Here is a 21,950-nt window from a genome sequence, read left to right as displayed (position 1 = left end):
ATACTCAAAATCAACGAAATCCACAGACCTACAATGTGTAATCAGGCAGTGTAGCTTATTGTTCCAAGTTGCCACATGAAAACCATGTAAACTTCTGTTAATGCAGGAGGTTCACAAAGCATGGCAGTTTTTTGTTGCAAAAAAAAAGTACAATGAAGTCAAACTAAACTAAATTAGACAGTAAAGTTAAATTAAACTGAAAGATAACACATTTGCCTGTGGAGATCCTTGAGCTGTGTGTCCGTGGGAACTGAGAGAGCATACCAGAAGAGGATTGCAACATGCTTGCTTCATTCTTATACTCTTTCCTTACTGTTCATCAGTTTCACATTATTTGACCTTGTTAGAGAAAGAGTAACAGGGTGATAGGCCTTTAGTGTATTCCAGCACACCTATTCTTTTGAAATCTTACAGTTTGCTAGCAATTATATGTTCAGTTACAATTTTTGCTTAGATATCATGACATAATTTTATGTATTTATCAAATAAAATTACATAAACACTTTGTATTTGCCCTCCAGAAACAATTGAGAACAGTACGTAATCCTGCTTAAACCACCCTGGCCACACTAGGAACTATTATCTTTTTGCTATGGTACTCTTTCATCGTAGAATCTCTTCAGAGCCTAATGTATACCATGGGCTTAGTTTTATGCCTTATGTAAGAGTCTGCTGAGACTACTTCAGCTTGTGACTGATTTCTGTGAACACGTGCCAGCAAAGATGCCTTCTGTCTTAATCACCAGCAGGGATTAGCAAGTATCTTTCCGTGCATTTTACTGGAAGTGAGGAATGGTCCTTGCCAGCTAGGCCAAGTTGAATGGGAAAATAAATAGATTGTGGCCTCTGAACATGCCCGGTAAAATTAATAATATTCGTACTTGGCTGTGAACTATTTTTAATAAAGATAATGGCAGACATGCTTCTCCAGTACACTCCTTCAATACATTTAGCGCTAAAATGCACTGGATAGTAGAGCAATTTGTAATAAAGTAGCCCCTGAAGAGTCTCCACTGATGTAAGAATATCTTAACTTGAAAGTTATGTTTGCTCAGTGAACAGAGATTTGATTTGATGACCCACAGAAATCCTGTATACTATAAAAATAAAGAAGAATCTGTGGCTGAGAAGAGGTTGTAGAGAATGTTGGAAGAAGCCTGTAAAAGTCATCTAGTCCAGCCCCACCTCTTTGGGCACCTTCTACTAGATCACGTTGCCCAGCGCCTTATCCAGCCTGGCCTTGAACACCTCCACCATCTGCAGCTTATCTGGGGAGCCTGTTCTATAAAAAAACAAAAAAAAATGAAGAACATTTTTTTCTGCTATCTATCAGGATTTTCTAACAGTTTATAAATATAATTTATCTTAAACATAGTCTATTTTAAATTCAAATAAGGTCTTTCTTGATATATTTTTAAGTAACACTTTTTGGTGAAAATTTATTTTTAATTTTCCAATGAACAAATATGACAGCTCTTCACACAGCTATTTCTGCAAAACATTGGTCAGCTTCCTAAAAACTATATAAGTAATGCCAGTATTACAAGTCTTTGAACTCAAAAAAACTATGCCAGCCTTCTCACAAAATGGTTTCTGTTGTATATTTTTCACTTTCTGGAGGAATTCATATTTCTTTTGTTTGCTCAAATGAGAAGTAGGAATTTTCTGAATTGACATTGGCTACAAATTTGAATATCAATCTGTTTGAAGACAGTGGCATGTCTCCAACATAGGTTACAGGAGGCATGCTGCCAGACAGCTGGATGTGCAAGTGTAATGATTTTGTGGCAATAGAGTCTTGTCTTACATACAGTTTAGTGAGGTTCTGGCATGCCTATACTGTATATTGTCTCTGGCCTTCACTGTCACAGAAGTAGAGCCAACCATTTTACTTAAGAAAATATTTGCATTACTGTTATCTTAGTGTTCCAGTAAAATTGGCTTAAAACATTAAATCTTTAAGCACTGAAAGTCTTGTGGTAAGCAAAACTCTTCAAAAATTTTATTAAATGATAAGTAATATTATGCCAGTATAATTATTAAGAAAATATAGTAATAAAGCAATTCAAGAAATAGCATATGAAGACAAATTAAGTACACCAAATTGGGAACAGACGGTATTATATTTACGCTATTTTATACTTACTCAATCTTGAGCTTTTATATTAACCCTTCCTATAAGTACCAATAGCTGTTGCCTCTACTCATATTTTATCATAGCATTCCCAACAGATGGAAGTTGCAAGGAAATAAGTAGTTGGGAATAAAGCTAACAAGAGTGGTTATTACAAGAACATGATATGAAAGATGAAAGAATCTTTTTATAATTTAGCAAGAGTTGATGACATCTGAAATACAGTATTTGATCAGCTGAGAAGATGATAAAAGTAAAAAAAAAATATCATGCAACATGATTTTTAGAAGTATTTGGTGATAAGAAAGTAGGAGCAGTGCAAGAAGTGGCCAGTGGTGGACAGAATTTGAGACTGTGATAACTAAGTGAAGAGACAAGTAAACATGAACAAGAGATACAAAGGCAATAGCAAAATACATATTGAGTTAGAATATTCTGAATTATTTCAATCTGATTTCTCATGTTTGCTATTGATACACATACCACATAGAATTGAATATTCCAAGGTTTTTTTTGACTTTAACTGGTTTTCAGTGTCTATGCTATTACAGTAAGAGCAGGTATTCCACAAGTTACATTCACTGTAAAGATAAAACTCATCTACATGAAAATGCTAACAAAAGGGGAAATAAATGAGAATTACAGTAACTGTAATATGTGTCATAAATATGTATGTTGAAAACTGTGCTCTTTACAATTAAAGGAATACATTTGTTTGATCTAAAATGTACATAGAATGTGTATTAAGATCCATGACATGCTCTCACAGGGATAGTGCATATTTTGCATTCATCAGCAAGGCCATGTGGATTACAGTCAGGAGAACTGGATGGTGAAGGGCAACAGCATTAAAGAAGACAGTTTTTCAGTTCACAGAGCTCTGGTGAAAAGGAGAGCGTGCTTTTCAAGTTACTGCATATTATTTTTATTTTATCACTCTTAATTTAATTTTTGAATACAGAGATTTTAAATTAGGAGGGTAGGTTTTGCTGTAAATCATTTAAAAAATCTGTCATATGGTGTTCTGCGTGTTTTGTTCTTAGTGAGTTGTAGTTTAGGGGAAAGGAACAAAGACAGCAAATAATGCACTTAGTGAATTTTTTAAAAATCTGCTTACAGACTATCAAAATTCCTTCACAATTCCCACATTCTAACATTAGTATTGTGAAGCATGAGATTAGTCACACCGTTTTTGAACGCATCCCAGTTCTTAGACTCACCAATTAGCTTGTATTTGTGAATCAATAATTACGGAATAATCATAGATGTCTGAACAGGCAGACAACATTTTCTAAGCTCACTGTGTCCTCCCATACGCTTTTTGCTTGTTGATTCATTTACTTGAAGGGAAATAAACAGCCCATGACAGAAAACGCAAGTTGTTCTGGCTTTGATCTGAATTCATTAGAGGGACTGGACACAGTAGCCTTTGAGTATTTTTCATGAAATCAGTAAATAGAATTTCAGATTTAAAGAATAAGAAAAATCTTAGATGTGCATAACTCCCAATGTAAAAATGTGTTTCCTCGCATGTAATGTGGCTTTGTGGATTTCTTACTTCATTTTGAAAGCTTTGTTTTGTTTTATTTCTCAATAACTTGATTCTTTGATGAGATATACCAGCTGGCTTTCTGGTTTGTGTTCTAATTGGTAAGAGCTAAATTATTCATCTATAAGATAGAAAGAAATAATTTGCTTTATGCATTTTTATTTGGTAAGATTCAGAAGATTGTTGTTAATTTCTGACAGAGGCACTGCATTTATGTCTTTGTACTCAAACTAATGGTAGGAATAGTAGCTGTAAAAAAAACTTGAATGGTAAATAATCTGCACTGAATTCCAGTGAGTGTTATTTTAATGGAAAAAATATCTCCTCTCTTTCTCTTAGACAGAGTAAAATTGTCATATCTTTTTCTGTCAGGTGTAAATGTTTGTAATTTTTGTTTGAATTATGTGTATGATATTTCAAAAAAGAAAAATACTCCAAATGAGCAGTTTCTTCCATCCTGTCTGGAAGAAGTGAGAGGTGTTAGTTGTAGTTATTAACAGTAAAAGGTCAAAAGATATGTTAATTCAGGCAGGGCTTTTGTGAACAAACATGTAATATAGGAGCTTAGAGCCTAGGTTTATTTAGATTGCATATATCAGGTTTAGGTAGATAACTAAAGAAAAAAAATATATATCATTTCTAATTTTGAAAAAATTATATGTTGAAAGGTTGAGCAATATGGAATAAAGCTTCCTAAGAGAGGTAATAACAAGAACTTCTCATTTCAAGTGACTTCTGTTTCACTTGCATATATTGCCATCCCAGTTGCTTGGAGAGTTCATAAGGTTTCAAAAGAGTACAGATGATTTCCAGGTAGGAATGCCAATAGTTAAAAATGATAATTGATCAGCAAGGAGTATTATATGTCTAACTGTTGGGCTACCATTTTTTTAGACTTCCTGCTTCAACTGATGAAATGTATGTCATTTAGTAGCATTATCAAATTTTGGATTTCTGCACAATTTTTTTTTCTGTACATGATGTTCTTTTTCATAAGGAACACAAAATCTTGTGTTACCTGTGAAAGGCTTCAGTTTTTTCAAATTCTCAGTCATCAGTTGCTTTTCTAGATTCTCGGTAGACAAGGTGTTGGACAAGTTGAAAGCCAATTACTGTATGTTGCATGCTATATTGCCTGCATGATGCTGATTTTTTTGTGTACAGAGGAACTCTGCATCACGTGCACAGTGAGTTCAGTGAATCAGCTTTTATGGATTTGCAAATAACTGCTTACAAACAATTTATCTCTGTATAAATTTATCGCTGATTTCAGCATTTAAACCAAAAGCTCCATAAAAGCACTACAGCCAGTAAGACAGACATCACAGTGAATATAAAAATCCTCAGATAGGGATTATATGCAGGTGTTTTAAAGACCAACTGCTAGCTTTATTAAGACTTGGATTTTCTGGTGGGAAAAGGAATGGAAAAATGTTCAGGCCATCGTATAATTTTAGTCAGATGTTGATATGAGGTGGTGGCAGCCAGTGAGAGCCTGGGGACGAAGTCAGAAGGGCAAGACCACGGAAGTGGTCACAGAGTGCAGAGGGAATGTGAAAGGAAGGTAGAAGTAAGATGAGGGTCATTTTAGGGAAGATGGTTGGGCTTTGAGGTGAGAAAGGCTGCGAAACAGATGGCAGAATTTTTAGCATATGAAAGCCAGGTATTCTCATGTGCATCCTTGGGCAAGAGGAGTTTGGAATTTGATAACTCTACAGAAAAGAATGAGATTTTGACATCTAAGACAATGAATGATCTGAAGTATCTGAGGCAGGCAGGGTAGGTCAGTTTGAACTTTTCAGGAAAAGCAGAAAAAGCAGGAAAAGCTAAAATTCAGACTTTGAGAAAGGCTTGTGATGGGGATGAGTGGCTGCTGTTTGGGGAAGGTGCTGGATGCTTTGAGTGTGTTGAAAAGTTTGAAACAGACTTGGAGCTTGGAATTCAGTGGAAAATCCTTGCAGGCAATCACAGTGTGACTGCCATCTTCTAAACATCTAGCAACAATGCTTTTATATTTGTTGGAAATAACTCAAAACTCATGGCTTATTTTAATCATTAAACATTATGCTGTAAACACAATCAGAACATGAAAGAACATGGTGTACACATCTAAGAAGGCTGGTGTGCATGTAAGAAATTCAAGACAAACACTGTAAAATTTCATTTGGGAAACAGTGAAGGAAACATTTCATGAAATGAAGTCTTCTTCCAAGCAGGGCTTATAGAAAGGAAAGCAGACTGAGGAAAGATGGGCAAATACACTGGCAATGGACTGGAAACAAGTATCGCAAGCTGTACTGGTTTGTTGGAATCCCACAGCAGTCTGCATAGTTCAGAACATTCATCAGTAATTTGCAAAAGGGATACAGCATGATACTAAATTATTCATTTCACTGATGATAGTAATATAAAAGTATTTTCTTTATCAGAAACTTGAGCGAGGCAATACAATACTCATCAGGTCTGCTCATGACTGTAAACTGAAGGATCAGTCTGTCATTCAGACAGGAGTCATGTAGACAGGTTGGAGCAAACTGAAGGGATCCTCTTGAAATTCAGCAAGCTCAAATGTGCTGTCTTTTACCTGAGAGAGAGGAGCCCCTAGCAGTGTGATTGGTGGAGTGCTGACTGGGGAGCAGTTCTCTGGAAAGAATCTGGGCATCCTGGTGGAGAGGAAGCTGAGCTGGCTGCATGCCCCAGCATGCTGTGCCCCAGCTGTACTCTGGGCTGCAGGAATAGGAGCATGGCCAGTAGACTAGGGAAGTCATTATCACCTGTTATTCAGCAGACTATATCTGGAATACTGCAAGTACCATGAAGAAGTTGTTAAATTGGAGCAGAATTAGCAAAGGGACACCAATAAGGCTTATTATCTTACAAGGCTGGAATGCCTACCCAGTGAGGGCAATCTGAGGGAAATGGGTTTGCTTTGTTTGGAGAAGGGTAGGTTTGTGGGAAGATATCGGGGCAGCACTATAGCTATATGGAAGTCACCAAGAGCAAGAGCTTCCTCTTCACATTGGCATGTGACAAGCATGGTAACATGAGAAGCTCAGACTGCAAATAAGATAAATTTTCAATAGGAGGACATTCAAGTGGAGCAGCTACCCATAGAAATGACTCAGCGTTCTGAGCTGTAAATTAGGTTATTGCCTCTTATCAAAAGAGACCTACTAACATCATGGGTAGTTTTCTGGAAATTTTTAATGCATAGTCAGAAAGTAAACAGGCATGATTAGACTCATAACAAAATGGAAAGCGTTGTTTTGTTAGCAAGATTTGTGGTGAACACACATCTCCAATTTTGCTACAATTTTGAATTTGATTTTCTCAAAGGATAAAACAGAGTGAGGTGTAATATAGAAGGGAAGGTCTGAATTATGGAAGTTTTTCCATACAGAGGGAGACTATAACTTTTTCATTTGGAAAAGGTTTTACAGAAAATATACAAGAGGTAAAATTATTAATGGTGTTTTAGGAAAAATGTTAGCTGTTAATTAGCAATTAAATCAGCCATAATGGATAGGGAAAAACAACACACACAAGACCATATGGCTACATTTGCATTTTAGGGAAGAAATTAATAACTTTCTTCTGATCCCATTGGCTGAATGCCCACTAGTGATTGGAGCACATCACCAGTGCTTATTTGAGCTCCTGAAGTTCATCTTCTGGTTTAATTCTACCCCAAGTGAAGTAAATCTATTTGCTCCAATATTACTACATAAAGGGACAAAAAGTGTGTGAGTGGGCTTATTGTGAAATCTAGTTTAAAAGCATGCACAGTCACATCTCAGGAAAGGAGGTCCCATCGATGATGTTTATAATGCATTTTTCTGAGCATAGCTTTCAAAACACTGAATCTATAAAGTGCTCATTGCTGCAAGAACGCTGTGCCAATCCATACTTCCATTTTTTGTTAGTCTTTTGGTAGATTTATCTGCTGCTGTTCATATCAATAACACGAGACTGGGGCAAAATTATGTCTGTATATCTGAAACAATTGTTCTTAGGAATTTTAATCTTATATGAGCATTTGCAGTGTAAATGATTATTGTAGCCTGTGCATTAATCAGGCACAATTTCAGAGTAAATTGTGCCTCCTTATTATCTTCAGTAATAGCAAAATGAGTTCTGTCAATTTATAAAACTGAGAGAATATTTTAAATTGTTGGTAGCCTTAATTGGAATACTGAGCTAGTACCTCAATATGATGCCACAAAAACTTCAGGAGGAACACATACCACAGATATGCCCGTTCATGTTCTGGTGCTAATCCTTTGCTCAATTTCTTGATTACAGAAGTGTGATTTGCACATACTGTTGCTTTTGTTATACAGTGACTGGTTTCCACTAGCAATCTTCTAGACTCTTCTGGCACTGTGCGTGTACCTGCATGTGATTTGATTGGAAGTTCTTTTTTAGAGTATAATAACACAGGCACAAAAAAGTTAAGGTATACATTTTAACAAATGCATGTATTTTTAGAAATTATTTAGGAAATGTACTGATCAAATAAGATTGAGTTCGCTTTTTAAAAATGGAGCAAATACATTGGAAATTTGGAGCTCTTTCAGCTGTTCTATTTCATAATTCAAACCCCTTTTAAGTGTTGCTGTACTGTTTTTAAGCAGCTTCACAGCTCTGAGTTTTTGTCTGCAGATGGCTAGAAACAGATGTAGAGACAGTTTATGTCAGCTCTCACTGCAGACATAGACATTTGAAGGTATTTTCCATGCCACAATTTATTGAAGATAGTCGTCACAGTATGGATCATAGTGCCTGAAGGAAACTTTGGCATGATCATATAGGATTTCTAAATTTGATCCCTTTTCAGTACTGTACTGACATTTATTTCATAATATGCTTCAGGTCAAAGAAACATTTATTGTTCTTTGTTAGCCTCTGCTAAGTTCAAGAATTCAGTTTACAGAGTAGTTTTAATATTGACGTTTTCAGCTGAAGCTCAGTCAGTACATAGGTGGTAAAAAAGAGACTATTCTAATAATAATAATAATGGATTTAAAATGCAGTCCATATAATCAGCTGTCAACCTTCAGTAGCTTTACCCATGCTCAACGAAGCCACAGGGATTACATGTGTTATACACTAACCAGTTCCTGATTGATGCTTATCTTCAGTGCATCAACAGTTCTTTCTCTGTGGCTTTCTATAGCAAGAACAATAAGAGTAGTTAATATCCTATACTGACACAGGTGTTCTTGAATGTAGAATGATTGCATTACGATATCAAATCCATGATAAAGTAAGTGCATGTTTTCTGAGGGTTAATTGCAGATGTACAAATCAAGAATAATGTTTGTCTAAATCCTGGAGAAGGTGAGGAGTGCCAATTCAAAACTAATGCAGCTACTTCTGTACATAATTCCCCTGAGTACAAGTTCCCAGACACTAAATTTCATATGTAAAAGGTGAAGTGAATAATATTGCATTAGTGATAATACTTGTTATTTTCAAATTAATTTTTTAAGAAAATAATGCTAGTCAAGATCTGGCAGTATTTAGCATGTGTTAGAGAAATAGATAAGGAAAATAGAAATTGGTCACTTGAAATCAAATTAGCATTTTTCAAGTGAATTACATCTTGGTAGAAAGTCACTTAGACCCACATTTTTCAGGATTAAATTAAGGAATTGCTGATACTATTTTTAAGTAACTGAAGATCATATATTGAATTAATATAATTTGAAGTTAACATAATTTAAAATAATTTTAAGCATAACAGAAGTCTGTATCATTCTTCTCTTTTCGCTGATGTTTAACTCATGCATTTGTTGAGGCTTTTGTTTGTTTGTTTGTTTGTTTTTGCAGTATTGTAATTTCAAACTCTTTAAAAGTATATCACTGGATTGTTTTCTCTTTCTAAAATCAGGGTAACATATTTATCTATGAAGTGAATCTTAGACCAATCTGAGTAACTGAAAACCATCATAAAATATTGTCATTCCCTCGACTAGAATGAAGATTTTGTGTATGGTCTCCAAAACAAGATAAATAAAATACTAGAGGGATTCTGATGTGTACAGATGCAGATCTGTAAGCAGTGTGTGTACACAGTGAACTGATACAAATGGTCATAAATAAATAAGTAAATAAATGTGATGATATGGTGGTGTCTAACCATAAGTGGTTCTCCAGAGAAAGAATTTCTCTTTTCAGCAGGCCAGTCACTCTTCTGTACAAAGCATCCTTGAATGATTATCTATTCTATCTGGAATAAAATGATCCATCATTAAATATCTCTAAAACAGAAACAGATCAACAGTTCAGCAGTACAATAGAAAGAAACAGTAGTCTTATTTGGAATGCATGGAAATTGTTCTGAAAAGTTCTGGACAAAATATTAATTAGGAGAAGAATACAAAGAAACAGTCAATATCTACCACTGAAAAAGTAAATTGGTGAATTCCAAGCAAAGTTCCCTATTGGAATACTTTTTTTTTTTTTTTTTTTTAAATAAATTTCTCAATTACCTTGAATAAGGTCTGATGTTATTTAAATGAAAATTACTGGCATGTGAACAATTATATATTAGCCAATACTAAAGACAGGAACTTCAAGGAATCCTGATTAAACTGCATTAGAAGACAGCACTGCAGCAGATAAAAAATTAATGAATGCCATTGGGCAGTGGTGCACACTGAAAGAGACACAGATTTTATGTCTTCCTATTCACCTTGAGACTCCCAAGAGCCATTATGTCTGCTTAGAGGAGAATTTGCATGGCTCTGCAGAGACCCATTATAATGATTGAGAACAACCTGGGAACAGAAGTCCAGAAGGTGCTCCCTTGCCACCTTGTCCTTCATGGATGGGCCAGATCTTCCGCCTTTGCAGCTCACCTCCCGCCCTCTTTCCTCTGCCACAAATTGTGTCCAGTGCAGATGAAGAGACATGAAAGAGACCTGTGCAATTTGTCTTGACATTCACATGTAGTGTATTTATCTTACTAAAGATTTGTCTTTATCTTACTAAACAAAGAAATCAGGAAGAGTGGAAAGAAGTTTGTTTGGCATGGCAATGAGGATGTTCTTGGGGTCTCCCAGAGCCTGTAAAATATTCAGAAATCTCTAATTCAGATGCTTAAATTTCATGTATCTCCAAAATGACGGAGAGAAATAGAGGGTTTTGATGGCAGTAAGTAGTAAAGATTATCAGAAATGGAAAAGTCCTTCCTCAGAAAAAAGTCATGATTTTAGGCATTGTGGACAAACTACTGTAATCTGCAGAATGGATAGGCCACCACTACTTGTAGATTTTTTTTTAGTAAAAGATCAAAATATATTCAAAGACATTTTTTAAAAAAGCTTAATATGATTGAATACATTTTTTTACAGAACTTTTAATTGATTTCTTTAGATCTTTGACATTAAGAGCTTTACAGAATTTAAAGTAGGATTGCAGTTTCACATAGATAAAAGTATGGCATGAGTAACCTTTCCAAAAACAAGAGTAGCAGCACACAAATTACATTTCAGTGCAAAAGCAAGCCTTTTGTTTTGGGGGTCAAAATAAACTTTTCTCAGATCAGATATTTGCAGATTTGATTATTGTGTAACTGTTGAACAGAGATTTCTTTGCAGCTCTCTGTGTCATTTGCTGCTTGTTTTGATTAAGAGAGACTGGATGGAGTACACTCTGCCACTGCTTTTTCACTGAGAATGTCTTCATTTCTGTCTTTCCAGAATGGTCATTATAAATACTTTAAAATTAGTGTAGCTTAAAAAGAAAGTTATACGTGAGGTTACAATTTATTCCAATTTAAAAATATTTAAGTAAATATTCATTTACTTAAAATTTTATTACTATGAATTTGTTTCCTTGGTGACATGCTAGATGATCTTTATATGGATTCCTTAGAAGTAGACCCAGGGTTTTTATTTTAACTTGAAAGACTCCACTTGCATCTTCATATATATATTTTAAAGTACTATGAGTATTTTACAAACAGTAATTTAATTAAAAAAAAAAAACAAAAACAATTAGTTTCTGATATTCTTCAGACAGAGACATAGTATTAAAGCAAGCAGGATTTAAGAGTGTTCTGAACAAATACTCATAATAGGAATTCATATATATTTGCCCTCTTGAACAGTATGTACACATATGCATATGGCTAGATTAGTGGAGAATTAACATGAGTAGATTTAAGGAATCCAGAAATAAATTACTCAAGAAACGAGTTACAGTATTTAGAGGGTTTCACTTCTAGGTCACTGAATGGAATTCAGTGGAAGAAGATACCTAGAGACAGTTAAGACAGTTTCATGGATCTGTGTAAGTATCTCATCCATCTCATGAGATACAGTGTTACCTTTAGGAAGTGCCAACTCTGAGTAATCAAACTTAGTATTTGCTAGAAACAGAAGAGCTAGGTTTTAAATCTTTCAAAATGAAGTCTGTGGAGATCTTCTTGTCCAACAAAGTGAGAAATCCTAGCAGTGAGATGTGAGTTCTCCTGCTTCCGTTTGTTCTGTAAGTAACTAAGAGAAGACTTAATTTACTTTTGTCGTAGTCAATCTAGTTGCTTTTATAAAGATGTTTTATCTCATGATGTAATCTTCAGCAGGTTTTCGAAGACGCTCAGATACTGTAACAAGGAGACATTTCCCACATGCTGCTCACAGAATGGACTATATGGACTTTGAAGATGATAGTCGTGGATGGCGGTTTGATATGGACATGGTGATAATCTACATTTATTCAGTCAACTGGGTAATAGGATTTATTGTGTTCTGTTTTCTTTGCTATTTCTTTTTCCCTTTCTAGTCTGTAGAAACCACAGCTAAGGAAGACTGTGAACCACGATAATGTGAATAGAAAACAACTGAAGAAGGAGAAATGTTCGATGTTGCATTTTTGTCATTCAAAACTGCATCAGACTGCTTCAAGCATGCTATTATGCTTTTTGATGCTTCTGCTATGTATGACAAAGTACTCAAGTTTGGTTCCAGATGTAATGTGTGTTCCAGATAATTCTTCTTTCAGTGGCCATTTTACCTTATTTTGGATGGGAACAGGACTTTACTCCTAATGTATAAAATATTTACTCAGTAGAATTACACATTACTGTTTGTTCTTAGAGGAGTTCAAGTGTGTGCTACGATAAAAAAATAACCCATACAGTCATGTTTAGGGTTGATACTGTATTAACAAAATTTGTAAATAAGTCATTTCACTCATTGGTGCTTCAATTGCTTGTGTATAAAAAACAATAAAGGCAGTTGCTATATATAATCAGATCTGTTGGGGATAGTAGATTTTAAGCACTGCACTATGTAATATATAAATATTTACCAGAGTAATTTCACTGGCATTATCCAAATTCCTGAAAGCTTTGACAACTGATAGACCTGTCAGCTTTCTGTTGTGGGGATATACTATACTCAGTGCCTGAAATCTAGAGCCTATAAACCAAAAAGAAAAATGACACTGCGCAGCATTGGATAAGTTTGTCTTTTCAGCAAATGGCAATCATAAGGAATCAACTAACAACTCGAGATCTGCACACTGAAGGAACTTTTTCTGTGCAGATTCCCAGAGCAGCACTGTACCTTTAGTAGACATTCAGATGACTGCATACAGATCCAGCAACAGAGTTAATGGGGGCGGGCAGCGCGCCTGCAGCTGTGTGCTCTGAGACACTAACTCCAGTAAATAATGGAGGAATAACAGAAAGCGGAGCATTCTCTTGTACTAATTCAGTCTGTACATGACTGAATCACTATTAAACTACCGTAACAATTTGAGGATACTGTTTAAGTGGGGGCTCACCAGTACTATGTCTCCAGGGAGACCATGTAGGACGACACAGCGTTTATGTGCACCTTTCATGTAAAAGAATTATAAAGCACTTTATATCTATTCCATGTGGATGTTGCTGACTTTCAGTACCAAACCGTACACAGGTCAGCAATAAGTCTGTACTTGCTACTTCACACAGTATTTTCAAATGAAAGTGAAACTAAATTACAGAGAGAATATTTGAAACTATTATGAAAATCAAATGCTGAGTAATGATACAAGGTAGCTGAAGGGTTTACTTTTCAGGAAGGTACAAGGAAGTTCTTGTTTCTAATGGCATGATCCTACAAGTACACTGTGGTTTGATCTAAATAGCATTTGTGTTGTAACTGTGGTATCAGGATTTGTGTGGGAGACCTGTGTTTTTCTCAGTAGGTGGCATACTCCCCTGTTCTAAACGAGAACAAGGAGAAATGTGTAACAGAAGGTGCCATCTGCCAAATGTTATGGAATGAAACCAGAGGCTTTATCAGTGTGCTTAACATTAAACATGTGCTTATGCTTCTTTGCTGAGCATGGCCAACATGCTCAGTATCTTATTGGTCATAAAGAGATCAGGACCAGAAACTTTGACATAATCTCGAAAACAGCTGTAAATCAGCTGCTTATATTTCATTTTCTTACAGGCTGCATAAAACAATTTCTTTGTATGTTTGAGAATATGTATGTAGAATTCAAAATTACAAGTCTGAACACACTGAGATAAATGCCTATTGCCATCATATTTAATACCTGCAAACTCAAGAAGGTAAAATAATTGAGATTAACTATCATATGTGGCTGTGACCATGACAGAAATATATTTTCAGTAATTGCATTATACCTAGTTACATTATCTCTATTTAAAAATGATTGGCTTTATTAATGGTGGTGTAGGCATACAATTTTAAAAGCTTTTTAAGGTTATAGGAAAGCACTTGGTAAATTTCCTTCTCTATACAAATGCAGGTAAATCTTTAAAAATTTGGAGTGTTTTAAGGCATGGGCTCCTGTGTTGCTACATGCATATGTGTAGGTCTGTATGCTGAAATGCTATCAGTAATTTTTAGAAGTTTTCTATTCCAGGACTGAGATTCTAACCATTTTTTATTTGTCTCTAACGTTATGAACTTCATGCTCCTCTCTCCACGAAGAGAGGACAATCTACCTGTTAAGCCAAAATTGCTTCTACCTTTTATCTCAGAAAATACTAAAATAAAGAGATATGTAATGAAAAAAAATCTTTAATTTAAATGACATAGTCTGAAATTTCAGTAATAATTTAAACTAAAATGGTGTAACCAGGATATCTGCTGTAGCAATATCCTTAAGGAAGTATTTCAAAATATATTGAGACATAAAAAACTTAGTATAGATACTAACTAATTATATAAGAAAGAGTTACTTATATCATTTTTAGTAGCAGGTTATGATGAATTATTTCTGAAAAGGGCAACAAGAAGAGGCAAAAATCCAATCTAATATTGGCCCCATCAAGCAAAAGTTGGTAACTGAGAGGTGGCTGCATTTTCCTCATTTTAGTAGAAGGGACAGTTTAGTGTGGCATTCCCAACTGTGCAGCAGCACCTTCCTTTGAGGCCTAAACAGTGAAGTCTCTCTTGAGCTGTACTATTTTACTTCATATTGTTTGTTATTAATTCCAGATAATATTTTTTTTTTAAGTTTTATAAATTACTATTGCAACTTTGAGACATCCTCCATAGGGAACAAGAAGTGGTAGGTGTAGAAAAAAAGGTAAATTTTTTGTGTTTTATTGATTTTGTGAGATAAATTCTTTTGTAAAAATACATTGAAAATTAAAAGTTTTGAATCTGGTTTTCATCAAAGACTGTCTGTAAAGTGAGGTTGATATCTGTGGGAGCAATTTTCTGGTTAAGATGATCCTGCACTTCAATCTTGTCTTTCTTATCTGCAGTGATATTACAATGTTTGCAATAAAATTTGAGTTGTTTGTAATATTTTGCAGCCATTCAGTAGCTCTTTCTTGGTGGAATTAAATTTTAATAGTTTTTTCTATCAGTGCTTTGTTTGTCACCGTGTCTGTTCTTCTTGGGGTACAGCTGGGTTCTGCTGAATATCTTGTTTCTGTGATGTCCTCTTTTCATATTAGCAGACTTTTATCAGAAATTATCCTGGGTTAAGGTTTCAGTCCTGGTACTGCTTCAGTCAGTTCAAACTGATTAACTGTTGAAGTCAGCGTAAATCCAAAATGAGAATGAGAAGTTTGCCTTTTGACTGGCAATGGGACCTTATGTTCATTCAGTAATGTGTTTCCAGCCTAGCGGTGGGTATGTTTATAAATCTCTTATGGCGTGCTGGAGGTGCAGTCATCTTTCTTTCCTCCCACAACTTTTTAAAAAAATTCCCAAGAAGTAGCTGCACCTGCCCACAAAACTGGGATCTAAGGTTAGCCTGTATCTCTACAGATACACCTGAAGTACATACATATGTCACCAGCAGCATTACCACAGTTACTGAAGGAGAAGGATGAAAATGAAGCAGAGTGCGGGTTTATTTTGTCACTCTTTGAGGAAAGTAAAACCTGACAATGTGATTCTTTGGGAGAAAAAGCAGCTATTTTAGCTACCAAAAGAAGCGAGTCTCTCGTGTAGGATTGTATATTCAGCACTCAGCATCCTTTGTCCTTGGCAACTCATACCACTTCGTGAATTGAGTGTACACTTCATGACGTGAGTTGTACTTAGAAATTAGTAAGTGAATCTACACAAAGAATGGGTTAAAAGAGAAGAAGAGAAGAGAGAAGATTGAAATCCATATTTGCTGTTTTACTGGTGCTCCTTGAGTGCAAAAGGCAGAACTGACCTTAGCAGTGCACTGGAAACCAAAAGATATTCCTGCAGAGTAGATCAGTGATATTGGATGAGAGGATAATTTGCACTAATTGATAGATAGGATGAACAAAGCTTACCTGGACTTAAGCAAGGCCTTTGACATGGTCCCCCACCACATCTTCATCTCCAAATTGGAGGGAAGTGGATTTGATGGGTGGACACTCGATGGATAAGAAACTGGTTGAAAGGCCACAGACAGAGGGTGGTCATCAATGGCTCCATGTCCAGGCGGAGGCCGGAAACGAGCGGCGTCCCCCAGGTCTCTGTCTTGGGACCTTCAACATCTTTATCACTGACATGGATGACGGAATTGAGTGCACCCTCAGCAAGTTTGCTGATGACACCAAGCTGAGTGGTGCAGTCGACACGATTGAAGGAAGGGATGCCATGCAGAGGGACCTTGAGAGGCTACAAAGGTGGGCCTGGGTGAACTTGATGAGGTTCAACACAGCAAAGTGCAAAGTTTTGCACTTGGGCCAGAGGAATCCCAGGCATCCGTACAAGAAGAGGGGTGGCCAGCAGGGACAGGGAGGTGATTGTCTCCCTCTACTCTGCTCTTGTGAGGCCCCATCTGCAGTACTGCGTCCAGGTCTGGAGCCCCCAGTGCAAGAAAGACAGGGAGCTGTTGGAGAGGATCCAGGGGAGAGCCACTAGGATGATGGGGGGACTGGAGCACCTCTCCTACAAGGACAGGCTGAGGGAGCTGGGCTTGTTCAGCCTGGAGAAAAGAAGGCTACGGGGTGACCTCATTGCAGCCTTTCAATACGTAAAGGGAGCCTACAAACAGGAGGGGAATCAACTCTTTGAAAGGGTTGATATGTGTAGGACAAGGGGAAACAGTTTTAAATTGAGGGAGGGAAGATTTAGGTTGGACATCAAGGGGAAATTCTTTACAGAGAGAGTGGTGAGGTGCTGGACCAGGCTGCCCAGAGAGGTTATGGATGCCCTGTCCTTGGAGGTGTTCAAGGCCAGGTTGGATGGGGCCCTGGGCAGCCTGGTTTAGCATTAAACGTGGAGGTTGGTGGCCCTGCATGTGGCAGGGGGTTGGAGCTTAATGATCCTTGAGGTCCCTTCCAACCCTGGCCATTCTGTGATTCTGTGAAAAGACAGAAAGGGCCTACGTGCAGTCCTCTTGCCTTCAAACTGAGAAGGCTGCTGTTTCCTGAGTACGATTCCGTGACCACAACACTGACATACTCCTGTTTCACTTCTGCCTTCATGACAGTGGCATCACAACGTGCTGATGTGGGTAGCAGATGCAGCAGATCCTGCTTACATGGCTGTCTTGTCTACTTCAGGGAAGATTCAGGAGGCTGAATAGAGATATCCTGTGGCTTGGGTTTGACTGAGAAAAGAAGGTAGTTCACAGAGGTTTTGAGCTATGTTTACATATCTCACTTAGGAAAATGCTACTTTTTCATTCAGGTATCCTGTAGATTAATAGCAAGTCAAATCTCAATGTCCTTTCATCGTGAAGTATTTTTCTTTCTTTACACCAGTCTGCTGAGATCCTTCTGGAAATTCCAGCTCCGTACCAAGGAAGATGCAGGCTGCAGGAAGGTAGGACAGTGAAAGCATTCTGCTGATATTCAGCCCCACAGGCTGGAAGATGCTGAGAGAAAGGAGGTGAGATACCCTGTGGATTGTACTGGACTTGATGTGGAGTCATACAGCAAGGACATAACAGCCTTGGACTTAACCTATTTGTTAACCAGTATGTGCCAAGACTGACAGCATTAGCAAACAGTGCAGTGGTTTAAAAACTGGCTCAGTTCTCATAATATTGAGGTCAATGGGCACAAAGTTCATCTGGAAGCCAGTAATTAGCAGTGTGCCCCTCAGAGCACACCCTCAGCATGATTGCTGGTGACAGAAAATTGGGAGGATTGACTTATGTACCAGAGGATTGTGCTACCAACCAGAAGAAACGGGCTACAAAAATGGACCACTGGAACCCCATCCAATTCAGACAAGAGAGCCACAAAGTCTTGCATGTAGAAAGGAACAACCTGTATCTCCGGTACATTCTAGGAGTTACAAGCTGGAAAGCATCTCTACAGAAAAGGGGTTGGGAGTCCCAGTGGACACCAGGTTGAACACAAATGAGCAATGCACCCTTGCAACAAGAAGGCTTACAGTAATATAGGATGCTTTAGGAAAAGTGTTGCCAGCTGGTTGAGAGGAAAGTGATCCTTCTCCTCAGTTGTTCAGCTCTGATGAAGCCAAACCTGAAGCATCATGCCTAGTTCTGCGTTCCCCAATAGAGGAGAGACCTGGACGTACTGGAGAGAGTCCAACAAAGGGCCATGAAAATAATGAATATAATGGAGCATATCTCATATGAGTAATTCTGCGAAATGAAAAGAAGTGGATTTTTCAACAGTGAGCAGACTGACCTGACGGTTCTGGGTAGAACATCATAGTTTCCTTTAAAAACACAAAGCAGTACAATGCTGGAAAATCTTCCAACACATTTATGTCCATTTCAGATGTTTTCTATACATATCTTTAATTCCATAGCTGGAACAAATCCTGGTAATCTCTTTCATCTCTGGTTTGCATCTGCAGTCAATACAGCCAGTCTTTCTTCATGTACAGTTTGAACTTTCAGGAGATATTTTTCTTGTAGTAATTCCTTAGATCTGTTGTTGCTGCAGTCATCTAAATGTAAAGTTCAGAAGAGTAAAAAGCAAAGAATCACAACAAATCACATCATATTATTCCACTGTGATTAATTTTAATGATCAGAAATAGATATTCATTTTATAAACTGACTTCTTATTATTTTCTTAGTTAATTTCTAAACTCTTTTTTTTTTTTTTTTTTTTTTTTTTTTTTTTTTTACAATTAAAGGTGCTAATTCAAATTTCCAGTTGTGGATGACTTAATTTGATGTTCCAGACATGAAGATTTCTTTTAACAGATCCTAGGGCAGAAGAATTTAAATTCGTGTATGTAAGTGTAATAAATCTTAAGTACACCTGTTTATCTTGGAGAGTTTCCAGCAGAATCAATGGGAGCTGGTACAGCAGTGATAGTGACATGCAGAAATCAAACTGTATAGCGAGACTAAGGATATAGAGCAGGTATGTTAACTCCAGCAGCGTGCATATGCTGGTGCAAGGGGGAAAACTCCTCCTATCTTGCACACCGTAGGGCAAAAGCTTGGTACAGATACAGGCCGAACTTGCACATAATCAGTGATTTTCTTGGAATTTGCATACATATTAGTTACATTTCTGAGAACCCATCAGCAAACGGTCCCTCCCTCTTGCGTGCGCTGTGAGCAGTGGGGGTCTCCTTCTGGTGTTGTGGGACGAAGGCTCATCATCTTCCTCGCGAGGGCTCATATGTTCCTTGCTGTAAGCTCTTGACCCTGTGGGAGGGGCTGCCCCCAGTCCAGTTCTAACTTGCCTTGTGGACATCTGGTCACTTACTAAATGTCCTCGAGCTGTTTCAAAACTCTTATCTTTATGTCCTTCACCCTCACATTGTCCTAATCCCAGCTTGTTGCCATCCGCATTCTTTTAGCAGCCTCCACATATTTGCTTCTGTAAACTATCTTTCTATCTTTTACCCTTTGTTTCTGTGAACCATCTGAGTATCAGTGATGGCTTATTTAAGTTTGCAGTTGGGTTTTAGGATGAAAAAATCTGACTATTTACTGGATATCATTTTAACTTAATCTATTTCATTTTCTGTCAAACATTTTCTTCAGTTCTACATTTCTACATTTCTGATAAGGCATTAAAATTTAATCAGGCAAGCACTTAAAATTTATTATACATGTAATCTTTTATATTCAATCAGGAGAATGAAGCAAAAAGAATAAATGCCACCTATAAAAAGATCATAGTAGGTCATTTGATATTGATACAAGTATTAAAAATTAATTATATAAAATTCTTCTTGCTGTCATAAAAAAGAATGAGTATTAAAATGTTGATTATGTAATGTTCTCCACTGTTTCAAACTAGAGAGTGGAATTTAACTGAGCAGAAGGTACATTTGCATGTGACAACACAATATCAGCCATTTACAATGACAGATATTAGATACTGACATAAAAATCTGCATGATGACCCTGTTCAATGAATGAGTGAGAAACAATAAAGTATTCTATGTAATCTTGGTCTGCCTGAAATAGTCCCCATTTGGGGATATTACCCCTTTGTATAATTAGGTCTCTATCCAAGAAATGCTGTTTAGACTCCACAATCCAAATGTGAAAATATCTGAAATTTACAAAAGCTTCTCCTCAATTCTTGAAGATTATCAATCCCAGAATACATTACCATCCATAGTATGGCACCTGATGGTGCCTGAGAGACAACGCGTTCCAATTAGAAACATGAGGTAAGAATGTGATTGCCTTGCAGATGGCTCTAGCTAGCTAATGTATGCATTTCATCTGTCAGAAGTTAAAGTAGTTCTGAAATAATTTGAATTAGACTTCAGGGGAGGGAGGATATGTTAATTCTCTTTTATATCTTATGAAGCAGAAAGTATTTGCAAGAAGTGAATGTTATAGGCAATTTATAGCCCTAGTTGGTTCCATCTTTAAAAAGTGGTACCCACATTTTGTCTTTCCAAGGACATGCAGATTGACAGAAGTTGGCAATTGTTTGTATTATCTTAAAGACAGCATTTTTCCCCATGCATGTATACAATTTTTCATAACTATCTGTAGCATAACCTACAAAGTTGTCTGAAAGAATTGTGTTTTATTTACCTAGGAGTTAAGATGCATAGTCTCATTCTGATTGTCATCTGGGAAATGTCTTAAATTCTAAACCACACACACACACACAAAAAAGCCTAGATGTCATTACATTTTCCTTCTCTGCTGCACCATTCTTTAATTCTGTTTAAGATAGAAATACAGTATGATGATAACAAAAGCACAAATCACTATACACTTCTCTTTCCTTATCTATTATTCCTCAACGTTCCATTTTTCAGAGTGATTTACAGGCCAGATTCTCATTATTTTGAATCTCTATAAAACAAGTTATTTAGAATTTCTACTTCCTTTGAGGAGTTTAGTAATAATACTGATTCAAGGCTGTTCGAGCTTCTCGAGTGAAAAGCACTTTTGCAAGCACAAAACAATATTTAAATTCAAGCATTACAGTGTTAATCCAGCAGCTGAACACATATTTCAGCAACAGTAATAAGTTATTGCTATTGTAATTTAAATCAAAGGACAGGAGATTACGCATGTATGACTTTGCAGTCATTAGCTTCATTCCTTACTGACTCAATACCAAAAAATAAAAAAAAATTAAAAGCTTGCTTATCAGGTACTGCTTTACAGGAAGGTTTCTATAAAAATTTTTTGAGATTTTCAGTGTTCAAGCAGTAAGAAGATTTCTGGAAGATTTCCACTAGCAGCATTCCTTCACATAGCACATAGCCAAGTGTCCTCAGTGGGAAAATGAAAAATATCTCAACCTTCAAATGGCACAGACAGCAAGTTACTTTGGGCAATAAAATGCAGGTTATGGTGTAGTTTATCAAATTTTTTTTTTTGTGTTTTTTTTTTTTACCTCCCTAAATGATTAGTTCATTTCACATTAAGTTGTTTATC

The 21,950-nt window shown here is 36.6% G+C and overlaps 1 protein-coding gene across 2 annotated transcripts in view; it reads left to right on the top strand.

Annotated features, from left to right (window-relative positions):
• Positions 1-15,466, top strand: part of RNF180 (ring finger protein 180) — a 71,581-nt gene extending 56,115 nt beyond the window's left edge. The window contains exon 7 of one of the 2 annotated variants that reach the window (XM_052670442.1): positions 12,274-15,466. In XM_052670442.1, the coding sequence (XP_052526402.1) occupies positions 12,274-12,473 (200 nt within the window). In that variant the 3' untranslated portion in view covers positions 12,474-15,466. Of the gene's footprint in view, positions 1-12,270 lie in introns of both variants that reach the window. The other variant, XM_052670441.1, reaches the window with a different exon arrangement.
• Positions 15,467-21,950: the final 6,484 nt, after the last annotated feature.

The sequence above is a fragment of the Tympanuchus pallidicinctus genome, unplaced genomic scaffold (assembly GCF_026119805.1).
Source record: "Tympanuchus pallidicinctus isolate F22 unplaced genomic scaffold, pur_lepc_1.0 scaffold9, whole genome shotgun sequence".
In the NCBI taxonomy this organism is placed as follows: domain Eukaryota; kingdom Metazoa; phylum Chordata; class Aves; order Galliformes; family Phasianidae; genus Tympanuchus; species Tympanuchus pallidicinctus.
The sequence above is the reverse complement of the archived record's forward strand: the minus strand, read 5'-3'. Positions and strand labels throughout refer to the sequence as shown.